This window comes from Armigeres subalbatus, chromosome 1 (assembly GCF_024139115.2).
Source record: "Armigeres subalbatus isolate Guangzhou_Male chromosome 1, GZ_Asu_2, whole genome shotgun sequence".
Lineage (NCBI taxonomy): Eukaryota > Metazoa > Arthropoda > Insecta > Diptera > Culicidae > Armigeres > Armigeres subalbatus.
In genome coordinates this window covers 247498956-247517536 of record NC_085139.1, presented here as the reverse complement: position 1 = coordinate 247517536, position 18581 = coordinate 247498956, and the positions used below count along the sequence as shown (strand labels likewise).

Genomic DNA, 18581 nt, shown 5'->3' with positions numbered 1-18581 from the left:
TTGGCGATTTTAGGTACTCTTCACCCATATTTGGGTGAATTGAAGTAAGCGTGTACACCTCGGGAAAATTTTCCATGGATTTTTGGTGTGCATTTTAAATGGGGCGATTTTGATTTTCCGTGCCCAAATCCGAAAACATCGCATATGCAAAAATGCATGGGGAAAAAATCCGCGGACCAAATTCCCGAGGTGTGAGGCTACCTTAAGGTAGCCTCACATCTCGGGAATTGGGTCCGCGGAATTTTTCCCCATGCATTTTTACATATGCGATGTTTTCGGAATGTTGGCACGGAAAATCATAATCCCGGCCCCATTTAAAATGCACGGGGACCAAAATCCGGAAGAAAATTTTCCCGAGGTGTAAGGTAGCCTTTAACCCTAAAAAGTTAAATCCTCGTGTGCCGCTGTAAATAAAGCGTAAATAAGTGTGTCACGTAAATAAATTTGTTTGGCCGCACTGCATTGAACATTTTAAACTGACGTTTCTCTCTCTTTGTGCGTTTCTCTTTCTCTCACTTTAGGTAAAACACAAACAAACACAACAAAAAGCTTGCCAAAAGTGCGGCGTCTCTTCGTTTATTTTCCTTGATTTGCAGGAAAAAATGTGCTAAAATTTAGAAAATACAGTGAATCATCGTGCTAAGAAAATATACAATTAAAACTGTAGATATTAGTTATATCGGGTAGCTATTTACCTGATTGCAGCAGAGTCAACTGAGTAACAAACATGGAAACACCGCTGAAGAACAAAGTGCTGATCAAACTGCAGCAGCCGGATGGCTTTATGACCCCGGCGGCCAGTTCCTCCGCCCTAGGAACCAGTGATCGTTCCAGCCGGCATATGACCAGCGTGACCAAGCTGCCGTCGTCACCATTCCTGACGAAGCTTGGCTTCGGAACGGGTAAGTGAAGTTGACCTTGCCAAGCGTGAGTAAACGGTGCGATAGAATTCCAGGGCTGTTTGCGGGTTCTCTTTTTCATTACTATAATACCGAATTCAAGTAGTCCGTGTATTTTGACGTAGAACTACGTCTGTCTTTTCTATATTGGGGTACACTTTACGATTGCAAAAAATTGAAAATCGTCACGAAAATATGATAGACTGTTATCGTTAATATCTCAGCCGTTTCTCGATGGATTTTCAATTTTCTTGGACCATTCGATCAAGGAAGAGTCAACGCTTCATACCCGATGTACACTGAAGTCGTTTGTTACGCGGTTGTTTTTACAGAAATCGTTTTTTTGCGATTTTTTAATCATGCAAGTTTTCGGATTTCCCCGGTTCCTTCATACATACTTTGGGATTTACGCGGTTGTTTACGTTGTTTTAATTTACGCGGCCCATATCTTCCGCGTAAAAACCGACTCTAGTGTGTTACAATATCTATGTATGATAATATTTACTATTAAAAACTTGCTTGGTTTCGGTCAATCATCCAATCTCGTAAGTGCATCGCAAGCTTCTTCTTCCATAGCACTACATTCTAACTAGAACTTGCCCTGCTTTTCAACTTAGTAATTTATCAGCATTTCTTTAGTTATTCATTGACATTTTTTTTATGTCCGCCATTGCAGGGCTTTAAGCTGGTGCAGTTCGTTTATGCTAACTTTTCCTTGAAAGCTTGGGGCATTTGACGATAGCTTATTGCCTCCGTCTGCTGATGCAGTAGAGTGGCTCGGAATCTTCTTCTCTGCTGCAGTGAATTCCATCTGGTAAACTTTCTTTCTCGTTTTTGCTGATTCGTAGGTGTCTGCCGGAGTAAACGCTAAGTCCGACGCAATTCACGTGAAGGAATATTTATTATTATTAATAACGCCGTTGAAATGAGCCACCAGGGGCTAAGACTGACTTAGCGATGGGTGGTAAGTCTCTGTAGCAGTTTGCGTCGGTGATGGTTGCAGCTGTACACTATCAGCCAGGCTTGTGCTTTTCAAATTGTGTAATCGATTATCATTTAAAATAATATAAACCTAATTAATACCAATTTAATGTCAACAATGAAGTTCATTCGGATGTTTGGCATTGTTACCAATGCTTCGAATCGAGATACAATTATCGAACGATTCTTACACTCTAGCAAGTTTTCATCAATTGGTAATTTGGATATGTGAACGCTTGAGAGTGTTGTTCAACCTCAAATATTTGAAAATTTTATTTTTATCTACGTTTTCAAATGTTGGTCCAAAAATTATATACATCACATCGAAAGCAGATTTAGGCTGGGCTTGAAAAACGCTTGCTTTGGTCCCATCGCACAGAATAGTCGAAAACCTGTAGATTACATACAGCTACGTAGTTCAACGTCACCTTTGCGTACAACCCGATTGGGCTGAACCAGGGCTGAACCTTTGAGTTTTTTTTATATCAACGTGAATTAAATTTTAGGTTCGCGTACTACATAACAGTCCTCGTTCTTCTATTTGGTCCATACCGGAAAATCAGAAATCTAAATATTTGCTCGCTACTATTTTCCTCATTTCTGCGAGTAATCATAAAATATTTTGAAGTATCTGAACCTAAATTATGTCAAGATGCAGTCTTCATCAACTAGTTTCATTACATACTTTATCGTAAAGGCAGGGATACATTGTATTTGATTTACTCAATAAAAGTTTATCTTTTCCGTTGATTGATTACGCTAAACCTCTCTAATTCCAGGTGTGGAAGTACTCCGAATAAAGAGATCCCCCTCGAAGAACTCGACCCGCTCGCCGTGGGCCATCAAGATGCTATCGCGACGGAACGATCCGGAAAACGCTAAACTGTTCGGAGATCGCCTGACGGAGGAAGCCGGTATTCTGAAAAAGTTGGATCACCCGAACATCGTCGGCTATCGCGGTTTTGACTCTCTGGAAGCCGGAAAGGAATACATCGCGATGGAGTACTGCAACACTTCGCTGGGGGATTTGCTGCAGACGCGATACGACGAAGGGCGGCCATCGCTGGAGGCCGCTAAGATTCAGCGTATGTCGCTGGACATTTTGAATGCCTTGGACTACCTGCATACGGATGCGCTGATTCTACATGGCGATTTGAAATCCTTCAACATCCTGGTGAAGAATGACTTCGAGGCTTGCAAGCTGTGTGATTTCGGTGTCAGTTTGCCGTTGACGAACGAGGGTTTCCTCGACACAGAAAAAAAGAAAGACGCTCAGTACGTGGGCACGGGGATTTGGTCCGCCCCGGAAGTGCTGGAAGAAGATGTCACTCTGATCAGCTCCAAGGCGGACATTTTTAGTTTTGGACTGGTGATTTACGAAACGATCGCTTTGGTACCGCCGCACACCTTCCCGGGAATGATGGACGAAAGCATTGCCAGTTCGGCAGACTACGCAGTCATGAAATCAATAATCCGTGGGAACTCCACAGGTAAGTCTACCAACCGGAAGTTGGATGTCAGCGATGTGATCGTTCTGGATGAAGAAACCGAAGACGAGAAGGATACTTCAGTGGCCGGTTCGGGCAAAAAAAGAAAGATTCTCAAACCCCTTGTGGGTGCGCAACCAGCGAAGAAACTGGTAACGGAACCGGATTCTACGACGGACAAACAAGTAATAACCGTGGCAGATGACAGTATTACGACGGTGAATGATAGTGCGACCACCGTCGAGGACGAAGAGGGTGATGAGGAGGGCGATGAAGAGGAGGAAGCGATCGAAGATGAAGAAGAAGAGGAATATGATGAGGACGAAGAGGGCGATTACCTGGATTATGGCAGATTGGGAACGCGACCAGCCATTCCCGATGGTATCAGTCTCTCCGAGGAGTACAATTTTATTCTGGAGATGTTTTTCGTCTGTACGCAGGAGGACTATGAGGCAAGACCTTCGGCAAAGACACTGCTCGACGCTTGGCATAAGAAAACGGGAAATGGGGAACGGGTGGCAGCGACTGATGCTAAAGATCTGAACAAAGCGGACGAGAATAAGAATGAGACGACGAAGGAGCAGTAAGGTATGGCATTATTGTGGGAGTTTGTTAGCGAGTAATTTCAAAAATCAAGTTTCCAACGTTTACCCACATGAAGTGGTTAGAATATATTTTCGACAGTTCTGGACATTATTGAAATAACTGTGTCTTCGATTGTATGTTTGATAATATCACTTCAAAATCCAAAACAAACGATTTTTGACAGTGTTTGTTCCATTTTAATCTTTTGTGTAGATATTTTAAGTTTGACGCTTTAACGAAGTCTCATTTACTATCAATGAAAGGCCGGAGGGCACGGCAAATGCTGGGTAAGCGTACCATTGGTACTGCGCGTGCCTGAAGGAATAAAATAGACCCCATCTCGCGGTCCTTAGCCTCTTACCCAGCAACTCCTATCCCTACCTCCCCGCGGTGCTGGCCGGGATACGAGCAACCTTAGGGAAGATCGGGTAACCAACCCCGGTGGGAACTATGGTCGTATGCTGACAGGGAAGGGGGGATTTGCTCCTCTCCGGAGGTGCAAATCTTATTGTGCGTCTGTTCTCCATGTTAAGGCTGGTTTACAGTTTGGAAAACGTGTCCGCGGGATTTGTTACGGGATTCTGCTACGGGTATTGCCAGGGAAAATTTTCCGCCGATAAGTCTCCACTGTCAATACATTTTCCGTAATTGGGTTTTCACTTCAGAATTTTGCTTCGGGTTTTGAGAATCTGCGTATTCGCGCCCGTGCTTGAGTTTACACTTCTGGGTTTTGGTTCGGATTTCTTTATACAAACACATACGAGCGAGAAGAGGGAAAGATAGCTAGAAGGGGGAGAAATAGCGAGAAAAAGGGAGAGAGTGAGGGAGAGAGATTGAGTGGGAGAGTGAGGAAGAGAAAATGATTGAGCGTGTGAGTGAGAGTAAGTAAATGAGCGAGGGTGACTTAGTGGGAGAGTGAGAGTGAATGAGTGAACGAGAGTAAATGAGAGAGTGGAAGTGAGTGAGTGGGTGAGAACTAGTGAGTGAATGAGAATGTGTGTGTTTATGTGAGATCGAGTGAGTGAGAATGAGTGGGTGTGAAATTGAGTGTGTAAGAGTGAGTGATTGAGTGGGAGTGAGTGATTGAGTGGGAGTGAGTGAGAGTTAGTGATTGTGTGGGAGTGAGTGAGTGAGAATGAGTGAGTGAGTGAACGAGAGAATGAGAATGAGTGTGCGTGTGAGATTGAGTGAGTGAGTAAGACAGAGTTAATGAGTGAGAGTTGGTGAGTGAGTGATAGTGAGTGAGTGAGAATGAGTTAGAGTGAGTGAAAGAGAATGAGTTAGAGTGAGTGAGTATGTAAGCGAGTGAGTCAGAGAGAAAGTGAGTGAGAGAGGATGAGTGAGCGAAAGTGAGTGAGTGAAAGAGATTCAAACTTCTCAATTTTCACTGCTCACTTTTCACTTCTCACTTCTTACTACTCATTTCTCACTTTACTCTTCTTACTTCTCAATTTCCACTTCCCACTTCTCACTATTCATTTCTTCATTTCTCACAACTCGTTTCTCACTTCTCCTTTTTCATTTCTCGCGTCTCATTCTCACTACTCACTACACTACTAATTTCTCACTTCTCACTGCTCAACTCTCACTTCTCAATTCTAATTTTACACTTCTTACTTCTTATTCTCACTGCTCACTTCTCACTACTTATACTCACTTCTCACTTATCACTATTCACTTCTTCACTTTCTCACAACTCATTTCTCACTTCTCATTTTTCACTTCTAATTAGTCACTTTTCACTTTTCTTTTCTCACTCCACATAACTCACTTCACACTTTTCACTTCTCACGTCTCATTCTCAATACTCACTACATTACTCATTTCTCACATTTTGACTCTAATTTTACACTTTTTATTTCTTATTCTCACTACTTACTTCTGACTACTCATTGCTCACTTGTCACTTCTCATTTCTCGCTTCTCATTACTAAATTTCCTCTTTACACTTCTCACATTGGTTATTTTTCACTACCCACTGTAGTGATAGCAATAGGGTTATTAAAAAAAAATTAGGAAATTAAAGTTAAACAAAAAAACCCAGATTAATCCACTTAGCGTTGGTGATGCCTTTCTCGCATTTAGTTAAGACACCAACCTTATATGGAGTTTATATGGTCCGATGTACCATTTTCTTCATAACTTTTAAACGCAATGACCGATCGTTATAAAATTCAATACAGGTAAACTTCAATATAACGTACATATCGATTTCAAGTTTGTACGTCATATCGAATTGTACGTTATATCGAAGCATGAGTAATCATCCTTATTTTACACAACATAAATGTTGTACTATCATGTACCTTATGGGCGAATTTTATTTATTTTTATATATGGCTCAGCTAGAAGTGTGATACAGCTTTTCTTGTGAACAGTTCCTACAAACTTGTTCGTTGCTAAGAAAAATGACCCGAAGAATTGTATTCGTCATTTTTTTTCTATATAAAGTACAAGAAATAAGAGGCTGAGAGGCACCGGAAACACAAGGCTTGCTTTTCGTTGCACCGTTTGTTTGATTTATTGAGTATCAGCGATCTTTAGTGGATTTAAACTAGGGGGCATACGATGTGGCACGTGACTCGCCAAATTGAATATTTTCATAATTATAATTTTTTATCAATTTTAATCGAAATTTCTGATGGAATTTTCTAGAGAAGTTCCTGAATAAAAGTCTGGAGAATTTTATGATTTTTTCATCGGGAATTCCTTTGATATTTTTTTCAGAGATTTTTTTTAGGAATTCTTCTCTTCAATTAAATCATACAAAATACCTGAATTCTATCCGATACTATGTTGGATGTATTCTTCCAGAAATTTTAATGCTTCCTTGAAGGAATTTTCAACAAAATGTTTGAAGGAAGTCAAGAAAGAAAAAGTCAAATATTTCCTAAAGGGATATGCCAAGAAATTCCAAACGGCATTTCCAAACTATTTCCCAAAGAATGCCTAAAAAATCAAAAGAATTCTCCGAAGCATTTTCCGCTGGTATTACCGGAAAACATTCCTGAGAAATGTTTAAAGAAATTCTGGGAATTCTGAATAAAATTCCAGAGGAAATTCCGAAGAAACTTTTGAAAGAATTGCTGAAAAAACTGAGGAATATGAAAAATAATTTCCTGCAGAAAGATCTGAAATATTTGCTGAAGAAAGTTCTAAACGAATTTCTGGAGGACTTTTTAGAAAATCCTGATTTTTTAATTTTTTTATTAATGTCTTTTTTAATTTAGAAATTAAGTTCTACGCTAACAGGAATTTCTGAAGAAATTTCCTAAGGTATTTGCGAAAGAATCTCCATAGGGATTTCCGGTGGAATTCCTGAAGGAACTCTTAAATGAATTCCTAAAAAAAATCTAAAGCAACTTCCGAAGAAATTCCTAAGCGAATTTTCAAAACCTTAATAATTTTCCGAAGGAATTTGTAAAGGAATTCCAGAACGAATCTCCAAAGGAATTTTTGAAGGAATATCCGAAAGAATTACCAAAATATTTTCCGTAGATCTTTCTAAAGGAGTTTCGGAAGGTTTTTCCGGATAATGTTTAAAAGGAATTCGTGAATATATTTCTAAATGAATGATTCGAAGAATTTCCTAAAGAATTCCAGGAAGAAGTTTTAGGAAGATTTTGAAGTAATTCTTAAAATTCATTCTTTTCGAAAAAAAACATTGAGGAGGAATTTAAAAATGATTTTTAGATAAGAAAATTATTTTGAGCTTTTAGTGGAGTACAGAGACACTGAAGACGGACTTACTGTTGAGGTCGAAATACGTATCTGTCAAGATACAATTAAGTGGTGGAATTCAATGGGATTGTATAAACTCGTCTTATGACAGGTGATTTTTAGATTTATTTCCGAAGTTGTTTCCGGATGATTTTTCAAAGAAATCCCAGCTAGTTAACCTGTCTTTAGAGCCCCGGCCTTCCTCGCAGCACTGCACCACTCTTTCCTTCCTTCATTCTGTGACTGAGTGGGCTTACCGGTTGTATCGCCGGGTGGCTTGGAGATCTTCCTCGCTTCTTGCTTCCTTACTACTTGACCAATAAGAAGGGCGATCGACTTTCAGCAGATTGGGATTGGGCCGGATGGGGCCGACTACGGAACCAGGGTATTACGGCGGTTCTTGCTGGGGTTTTCAACGTAAAGACCGTGGGGTTGTTCTCAACGCCTTGTCTTGTCCCAAGTTCTTTCTCTCTACTCTTCAACTTCCAACTTTGGTAACATTGTTACTTTGTAACATCCGTTCGCTTCAAAATATTTTGGAATAGTGACCGCATCCCAGGGTCATGACCTCCTTTTTCAAGTCAGTGACCTCGTCTCATAGTATCGACCCAATTACGCCACCCCTTAATGGCTACTTAACGAAGGTACTTCTGGCCTTCTGGTGTTGGGTTGGAGGACTATGGTGAGTGGTTGGATGCGGTCTTATAGGGTGGTGGAGGCTAATCAAAGTACTGGGAAAACCGAGACGAGTTTTACCTGCCATTCACAAACAATTAACGCATTAGACTACATTGTCAAGAATTTCTCGGAAACACTAATCACTTTTATTTTAGATTTTTAGAAAAATCCTGGGATGATTTCTAAAAGTGTTGCTCAAGGAGCTTCTGAAGGGGTCCGGAGGTCTTAGGATTTTCTTGAAAGAAATTAAAGAAAGAATGCGATGTGAAAGTATTGACCTAATGTCTAAGGGAAATTCCGAAAGAATTCCTGGAAGAATTTTAGAAGGAATTACTGGATTCATTTCGGGATGATGTTTTGAATAAATCCCTCAGGGAATTACCAGAGTTCCTGAAGGAATTTCCGAAGGAATTCCTGTAGAAATCTAGGAATTACTTCGCAAATTCTATTCCGAGTTTCTTCCTAAATACCTAAATATTGCTTGAAAATATATTCAGGAAACTCCTTCGGAGATTCTTTTAAGAATTCTTTCAAAAATACCATTGAACATTCTTTAAAATATTCTTCCAGAAATTACTTTACAAATTAGTTTCGAAAATTTATTCAGTTTCTTTTAACCCCTTCATGAATTTAAACAGATTTTTTTAAAGAATTAATTCGGAGATTCTTTTTGGAACTATTTTAGAATTTCCTACAGGAATTTCTCAACAAAAATCACCAGAAATTATTTTAAGCGCTTCTCCAGGAATATCCTCTAGGATTAACTTTAAATAAATCTGGTACGCATTTCAAGCCTGGATCTACAATACCATTACTTCACTCTACATTAGCTGACTTAGACCTGAAAACAACCCGTCATCAATAACTTTGACTAATATCAACTGGACATGCCTAAAACCTCATTAACTCAATATCATCCAATACCTCGGGAGAATTCTGAGGATAGTGCAAAGTGGGGAAAACAGTAATTAATGCCTCTAGCTGATAAAATTAGACTCCATACAATAATGTCATCCCTACATGAATGATCATAACAATTTAGTAAATTATTTTGTAAGAACTACCCAAATTAAAATTATTTTTAAAAGTGTACGTTATAACGGGGAAAAATGTACGCTATATCGAGTGACTTTACATCGAGTATACCTTATATCGGGGGTACGTTATATCGAAGATTACCTGTAGTGATCAACGAGGCTTTGTCCCCTGTCGAATGAAACTTGTTGCGAGAAAATCTGCACCACTCTTTCCTTCCTTCATTCTGAGACTGAGTGGGCTTACCGGTTGTATCGCCGGGTGGCTTGGAGATCTTCCTCGCTTCTTGCTTCGTTACAACTTGACCAATAAGAAGGGCGATCGACTTTCAGCAGATTGGGATTGGGCCGGATGGGGCCGACTTCGGAACCAGGGAATTACGGCGGTTCTTTCTGGGGTTTTCAACGTAAAGACCGTGGGGTTGTCCTCAACGCCTTCTCTTGTCCCAAGTACTTTCTCTCTACTCTTCAACTTCCAACTTTGGTAACATTGTTACTTTGTAACATCCGTTCGCTTCAAAATATTTTGGAATAGTGACCGCATCCCAGGGTCATGACCTCCTTTTTCAAGTCAGTGACCTCGTCTCATAGTATCGACCCAATTACGCCACCCCTTAATGGCTACTTAACGAAGGTACTTCTGGCCTTCTGGTGTTGGGTTGGAGGACTATGGTGAGTGGTTGGATGCGGTCTTATAGGGTGGTGGAGGCTAATCAAAGTACTGGGAAAACCGAGACGAGTTTTACCTGCCATTCACAAACAATTAACGCATTAGACTACATTGTCAAGAATTTCTCGGAAACACTAATCACTTTTATTCTAGATTTTTTTAGAAAAAATCCTGGGATGATTTCTAAAAGTGTTGCTCAAGGAGCTTCCGAAGGGGGTCCGGAGGTCTTAGGATTTTCTTGAAAGAAATTAAAGAAAGAATACGATGTGAAAGTATTGACCTAATGTCTAAGGGAAATTCCGAAAGAATTCCTGGAAGAATATTTGAAGGAATTACTGGATCCATTTCGGGATGATGTTTTGAATAAATCCTCCGGGAATTACCAGAGTTCCTGAAGGAATTTCCGAAGGAATTCCTGTAGAAATCTAGGAATTACTTCGCAAATTCTATTCCGAGTTTCTTCCTAAATACCTAAATATTGCTTGAAAATATATTCAGGAAACTCCTTCGGAGATTCTTTTAAGAATTCTTTCAAAATACCATTGAACATTCTTTAAAATATTTTTCCAGAAATTACTTTACAAATTAGTTTCGAAAATTTATTCAGTTTCTTTCAATCCCTTCATGAATTCAAACAGATTTTTTTAAAGAATTAATTCGGAGATTCTTTTTGGAACTATTTTAGAATTTCCTACAGGAATTTCTCTACAAAATTCACCAGAAATTATTTTAAGCGCTTCTCCAGGAATATCGTCTAGCTCTAGGATTAATTTTAAATAAATCTGGTACGCATTTCAAGCCTGGATCTACAATACCATTACTTCACTCTGCATTAGCTGACTTAGACCTGAAAACAACCCGTCATCAATAACTTTGACTAATATCAACTGGACATGCCTAAAACCTCATTAACTCAATATCATCCAATACCTCGGGAGAATTCTGAGGATAGTGCAAAGTGGGGAAAACAGTAATTAATGCCTCTAGCTGATAAAATTAGACTCCATACAATTATACCATCCCTACATGAATGATCATAACGATTTAGTAAATTAATTTGTAATAACTACCAAAATTAAAATTATTTTTCAAAGTGTACGTTATAACGGGGAAAATGTACGCTATATCGAGTGACGTTACATCGAGTGTACGTTATATCCGGGGTACGTTATATCGAAGATTACCTGTAGTGATCAACGAGGCTTTGTCCCCTGTCGAATGAAACTTGTTGCGAGAAAATCGGTTAAGGATTACTATACGAAAAGTTGCCTAATGTTTTTTATAGCTTTTGTTCACACACATACACACACATACACACACATAAACACATACATACACATGGACAGACAAACATGTGTTCAAATCGTCGAGCTGAGTCGATTGGTATACAGTCCCTTCCCGATTTTGGCAACACGACCGGATTTTAATGTTGCCAAAATGGGGATGTTGCCAAAAACGGGAAAAAAATTTCATACAAAATTTCAATTTTTTTTTTGTTTCATGATTGAAGCTAAATACTTAGAATATGTACTACAAGGTATGCGGAGTGTGTTTAAGTGATGCACGTGCATCATAATTGTCATTTTTGCGATAATATTCATAACTCGAAAATTGTAGCTCAAACAAAATTGAAACAAACTCAAGAATAGTAATCAAACGTTAATGTAAATAATTAGTCAATTTTATAATACAAATTTAATAATAAATAATATTTGAAATTATTAATAGCGTCGGCCATGTCCTTACAAAAAAATGTAGTGATAAAAAAAACGTTTATATAGTAGTCCATTGAAGTGCTGCTTCAATCTGACATCTCATATAAATTTTAGTCCACCGAAAATGTTTGTTTTTATCATAATTCACTATATAAATCAAATAGCCATCCGACGGATACAAGATGACTAAATGTGCTACAAATTTCGGATTCATATATAATGGATTTTGATAGAGGCAAACTTTCTTGTGGTCGGTGTGATTGAGAGTAAAGTTCTGTGCACAATTTTTGCTGACATTATGGAAAAAAGAACGCAAGGCATAAGACGTTCCATTGTTTTAGAAAATGGTAACGGAAATCTGCATTCTGGACATTGGTCAAGCGTAGTGCGAGTATGGGTTAACTACACTCGACTCATTAAAACCAAATCCCTTTGCACAAGTCGGTCTCCTAGCACTCAAACCAGGAATATTTCAGGCGGCAATGATTGATCCATGAGCACTATGTGCACCTCGCACTACGAGTGATAGTGTGGCCAAGTGGAAGCTGGAGGACCATTTGCGGCATGCCACCTCTGACACTCGATAGCAGTCAACCTACTGGTGCTCGCTGCAGGTCATCGCACTCCAGTTCTCCATGCACTACTTTCATTATTATAACTTTTAAAAGATGGAAGAATCCTACATCAGACTGAAGAAGGAAGCAAAGCAGATCGGACTAGTGATTAATACATTGAAGACGAAGTAGGCTCAAGAGAAGACAACGGCTATTCGACAAAATCAAGGTGGTTGAAGAATTCGTGTACTTGGGCTCACTTGACCTCCGATAACGATATCAGCAGACAAATTCGAAGACGCAACGTGGCAGGAAAGCGTAAGTACGAGATCTGTACTATGCTTGTGGAGGACCAACGCGCACTTGGAGTAAAAATGGTTCTCTACAACGATCCGACAGGCACAAGAAAGCGAGGTGTGCAGCGATCAAGGTGGATCGATCAGGTGGAAAACGATTTACGGACCCTCCTTACGGATGCCAAAAAACGAGTAGGAGCGATCGTTGGCTCCAATGCACAGTGTTTTATTTCGTCATTTTCACGATCGAAATTCAAAAACTAGAAAAGTGTTGATTTTGGATATAGAGTTTGTTCACAGATGTTTCAAGATATTTAGGAGCGCATATTTCGATAAAAACAGTTTGATGATTAATCCACCTAAAAGTGAGTTGAGAAAATTATTTTTCAACCAGAATGAGATAGACACGTAGTGTCTTCCGCAAAGTTGTAGTAAATGTTAATACGAGCAACTTTGCTGAACATCAGTTTCTATCTCTTATATATAACAAACTTAAGTCGTTTTATGTAAAAACCCCATGAAAATCTTATTTTTCATTCCAACTCTTTCCAATGATTTTTCCCATTTTCCGTCTCTTCTACAAAGTTGTTAAACAAGCAAAACTACATGTTTTTGCTGAACATTGTAACATTCCATCTCACATACAACAAAAGTTATCTTTAAATTATACATATTTTTAGAGGTATTTCCACCTGTGATTACTCCTTTAATTGCAAAAAGTCGCAAATTTCTTTACGATATGCTGAAAATCGCTTATTTCATTTTCATACTGACATTGAAAACTTTTGTCGACAAGAGTCTTCTCGAATGCTGTGTTAAAAATTTGTAAACCTATGAAAAATCATAATATTTGAACAACTTTTGTTTTATAAGAGATAGATAAAACATGTAATTTTGCTGGTTTGACAACTTTGTAGAAGAGACGGAAAATGTGAAAAATTATTAGAGTTAGTTTAAGTTAAGAGAATAATTTTAAGAGGATTTCCACATAAATCATGTTAAGTTTGTTATACCAATAATATAAAAATATGTATAAGTTGAAGGTAATTTTTGTTGTACGTGAGATGGAATGCTACAATGTTCAGCAATAAAAACATGTTGCTTTGTTTGTTTAACAACTTTGTAGAAGAAACGGAAAATGGTAAAAATCATTGGAAAGAGTTAGAGTAAAAAAGGGGTTTTTACATAAAACGACTTAAGTTTGTTATATATAAGAGATAGAAACTCGCGATGTTCAGCAAAGTTGCTCGTATTAACATTTACTACAACTTTGCGGAAGACACTACGTGTCTATCTCATTCTGGTGAAAAAATAATTTTGTCAACTCACTTTTAGGGGGATTAATCATCCTGTTTTTATCGAAAGATGCGCTCCTGAATATCGTGAAACTTCTGTGAACAAACCCTATATCCATAATCAACACTTTTCGAGTTTTTGAATTTTGATCGTGAAAATGACGAAATAAAACACTGCCCCAACAAACATTCACTAGTTTAACTAACATCAATGTGATGATTTAGTTCAGCACTGTGTTGAATTATGTCTGTACTATTTCTTATCGCAACTTCTGTTCAGGCTTTGTTCACACAATTTTGGAGAAGTTATACAGCTACAACATCTCATTTTGAAAAACAACTTTATTACCTAATTCGTTAAACCTTTAATAAGCATTTTACTTAGCCTTAATTCAGCTACATGTAAATTCTTCGAAAATAATAACGCATTGAGAGTAACATGATCAAGATCTCCATTAAACGTATTGCAATTGCTATTTTCATATATGTAATCATTTTAAAATTTTCCTAAAGCGGGTCTCGAACTGCTGACATTTGATCATCCGTCGGTAACGTTGCCATCCGCGCCATCCTTGATTTGTAAGTTATGGCTTACTCAATGCAAAACATAAATAATCGTATGGCTGAATATAAATCATAATTGGACTCTTAATCAACAAGTCAATCTGTCAAACTACAGTTTGTTAATAACTATACAAGATTTTTATTTCAACCATTGTTCGGCCAGTCATAACCATTCAACACTGGGAAAAAATATAAGAAAATAATGTCAAAACGATAAAATAAAATTCGTCTCCAATGATGGGGTTTATGAAAATTTAATGAATTTACCGACCTTTCTCGGATACTCTGAATAACCGGTTGCGATATTATTCTGCCATCAATACCACACATGCAGCGAGTAAATAACTACACATATTGTATTGACATTTATTTACATATCAAAAACAACTAGTATATAGGAAATCTGTAACAAAAACAAATAAATTAAATTATTATATCATCAATTTAAGCCATCACGGTTTCTTTCAAACGGAAAAAGCATAAACATGATAATATGTTTTCTCCCACTGTGCGATAGTTCCGGTAAAGGTGAAATCCAATGGATAAGAAGGACAACGGTTAAGAAGGATGTCTAATGCTTGCTTATTAATCTACTACTCAAACTCAATTCGACCAACCTTTTAGAGCAACACATCATAGTCGAACAGAGAATTTTGAAAATCATTAGTTCAGCACATTGATGAACTTCCCCAATGTGCTGAAATGTGATAAAACTAAAACGTTAATTCGACCTCAAATAAAGGTGGTAAACAAATAAATAGGCCAAGTCGAATATTAGTTGGATTAAATGCTGAAATGAAATCTGTCTAGCGAATTATTCAGCATCCAATTTATTAAGCTATGAAGATTACAAATCAACAGTAATTCGACTTAGATGCTTATTTATAGCTTGTCGTTGTTTGTTGGGTGTGCATTGGTGAGTGTTAAAGACCATTAAACTGTTAATCATCTAACGTCCAATTTCAAAGATCTTAGGAAGCTCATAACTTGCCCCGCGGAAGAGCATCAAGTTGGCTTAGATTAACCCGATCTTTTCTCATGATCTGATCTTTTTTCAATGCCTGCTTGAGAGCCTTACGATTCCATATTACCAAACTCTTACAACTACTGTTGAACTGTTGGCAAGCATACTGGAATCAAAAGGCTCGTTATGCAATTGACACATTAGGAAAATGGATAAGCCAACAGTGTTCTGATATTAACCGCTAGATAAATTTGTGTAAATTTTAAACAATAAAATTCTTTGAAATAAAATTGTTGCTTATTTTCTATATGGAAATTCAGCAGAAAGACGGATAAAATGATAAAATGACAGTTTCTCGGCGCGTAATGAGCAAAACGACTTGATGGCTAAACAGCGCACTTGGAAAATCGAATGTGCCAATCACTAGCAATTAAACCTACTGGGATTGCTTGTTCCTGGATCACTCATGCAGTATCGGTTGCATTGTGATGTAAACAGCGGGCTTCGCTTAATAGATGGTGTACTATGTATAACGGTGTGAGTCAGCTTATCGATGACATAATCAGTGAGGAAGCCAAAAAATACGACATTCTACGGTGTGCTGGTTAGATTAGGGTAGTGTGAATAAAACGTGAATAAAAAGAGCAGAAAAGTTTCAATAGACATTGTTTGCAATGAGCGGTAATACGAGTGGTGGTTCATTATTTCAGTGGAAGTGCCCACTATCCAGCTTTCCACGCTCGGTAATGGCGGCTTGTCGGTATGTAAAAATCAATCGGTCACTGTACTGTTTGACACTAGCTGGAGGAAAGCCCACTGGCGTTCCTGGGTGAGGGGAAGGGAAAAAAGGCCTTTTCGCCAGTGAGTTTTCCTCCAGCTAGTGTCAAAAAGTACAGTGACTGATTGATTTTTGCACACCGAGAAGCCGCCATTACCGAGCGTGGAAAGCTGGATTCGTACAGAGCCCATAATACGCATATAAGCCCTAGTGACATTCACTTTTGGTTTTGTTTATCCTATTAGATATTAATAAAAAGGTTTTAGCTCTAAAAATTAATAAAAAAAATATTTTCGATGCTGTTGCCAAAATCGGGAAGAAAATGTTGCCAAAAACGGGTGTTGCCAAAATCGGGGGTAGACAAAAACGGGTGTTGCCAAAATCGGGATGGGACTGTATAATACTATGGGTCTCAGAGGCTTCTATAAAAAGTTCGTTTTCGGAGTGAAATGATAGCCTTTCGGTACAACTTTGTTGTACGAGAAAGGCAAAAATAATATTATTTAAATGTACTGACAAAAAAAAGTACATACAAGGCACTTATTATAAATCTGCCCATATCACAAATTCTTGAACATGCGATGTAACCAAGTTATGAAAGCTCAATGCGTATTACTGATAATTCGCCATAAAGTAGGCAATTATATTGCACCTAATGAACTTGAAGGCATTAATGGTAAAACATGAATGCCACGAATGGAGTGTTAACTCATCACTAGCGAACCATGTCTCATATGTCCATAGATATAAGTAAAATGGTTCAAATGATTCGGAATTTTTGGCCGATGTGTTGAAGTACATCCAGCAGCGGGACCATCGACGGGTCAAGGCGGCCCATCCCAGGATCCACAGAAGTGAATCCGAAGGAGTTCGATGACATTCCGATGGTGAGTGAGCGGATGGCACCGCCCTCTACCAATATCGGAATGTCTCATCGGAGGAAGCAGCGAGCATCCACTCCGATGCCGAGTAGTGGGTGGTGCCCTACTCGGCTAATCGAGCGCGATGAACATCAACAACATTTATGTTGTTGATGCAACGGTTAGTGACAAGGACCGGTCACGACTCCCACCTCACTAGGTGCGGAATAAATTCAAACGGAATTGTTTCCCCGCAGGATTTACATCTCTACACATGGGATTTTAAGCCATACACTTTTCCCGCGATTGGGTTTACACTTCGGAAAATTATTTTTTCATGTAGACTTCTTCTCCTGTCACGGGAAACGCAAATCCCGCACCCATTTAAATTACATGGGAGACCAAATCCCGGGACACGTTTTCCGAACTGTAAATCAGCCTTTAGGGGCGGCTGATCATCGTCCGAGTGCCAGCGAGGGACTCTAAGTGAAACTGTGCACCATGGTCCACCGGAAATAAGGAGGAATGGTCCTCCGGAAATTTAGGGGGTTTGGTGTCAGGCCCTGCAAGCCAGCCAAAAAAACTCACGCAACGAACAATCAACAAGAGAGTACGGACCGGAACCATCGGCGAAGACCACTGCGACGAAAAGGGACTAGCGATTGGAAACTCGGTTCATGGAACTGCAAATCTCTCAACTTCATCGGGAGCACACGCATACTCGCCGATGTGCTCAAGGACCGTGGATTCGGCATCGTAGCGCTGCAGGAGGTTTGTTGGAAGAGATCAATGGTGCGAACGTTTAGAGGTAATCATACCATCTACCAGAGCTGCGGCAACACACACGAGCTGGGAACAGCTTTCATAGTGATGGGCGATATGCAAAGGCGCGTGATCGGGTGGTGGCCGATCAATGAAAGAATGTGCAGGTTGAGGATCAAAGGCCGGTTCTTCAACTTCACCATAATCAACGTCCATAGCCCACACTCTGGAAGCACTGATGATGATAAGGACGCATTCTACGCGCAGCTGGAACGTGAGTACGACAGCTGCCCAAGCCACGACGGCAAAATCATCTTAGGAGATTTGAACGCTCAGGTTGGCCAAGAGGAGGAGTTTAGACCGACTATTGGAAAGTTCAGCGCTCACCGGCTGACGAACGAAAACGGCCTATGACTAATTGATTTCGCCGCCTCCAAGAATATGGCCATTCGCAGCACCTACTTCCAACACAGCCTCCCGTATCGGTACACCTGGAGATCACCACTGCAGACAGAATCACAAATCGACCACGTTCTGATTGATGGACGGCACTTCTCCGACATTATCGACGTCAGGACATACCGTGGCGCTAACATCGACTCTGACCACTATCTGGTGATGGTTAAACGGCGCCCAAAACTATCCATCATCAACAATGTTCGGTACCGACGACCGCCGCGGTACGACCTAGAGCGACTGAAGCAACCTGATGTCGCCACTGCATACGCGCAGCATCTCG

General features: G+C 39.4%; 1 protein-coding gene across 1 annotated transcript; it reads left to right on the top strand.

The window, feature by feature from the left end:
- The first annotated feature begins 517 nt into the window (after positions 1 to 517).
- On the top strand, positions 518 to 4072 carry LOC134212486 (lymphokine-activated killer T-cell-originated protein kinase homolog). The gene is made up of 2 exons (XM_062690393.1): positions 518 to 902; positions 2660 to 4072. Exons 1-2 carry the CDS (start codon positions 728 to 730, stop codon positions 3952 to 3954), a joined length of 1470 nt encoding a protein of 489 aa, XP_062546377.1. The 5' UTR covers positions 518 to 727; the 3' UTR covers positions 3955 to 4072.
- The last annotated feature ends 14509 nt before the right edge of the window (positions 4073 to 18581 follow it).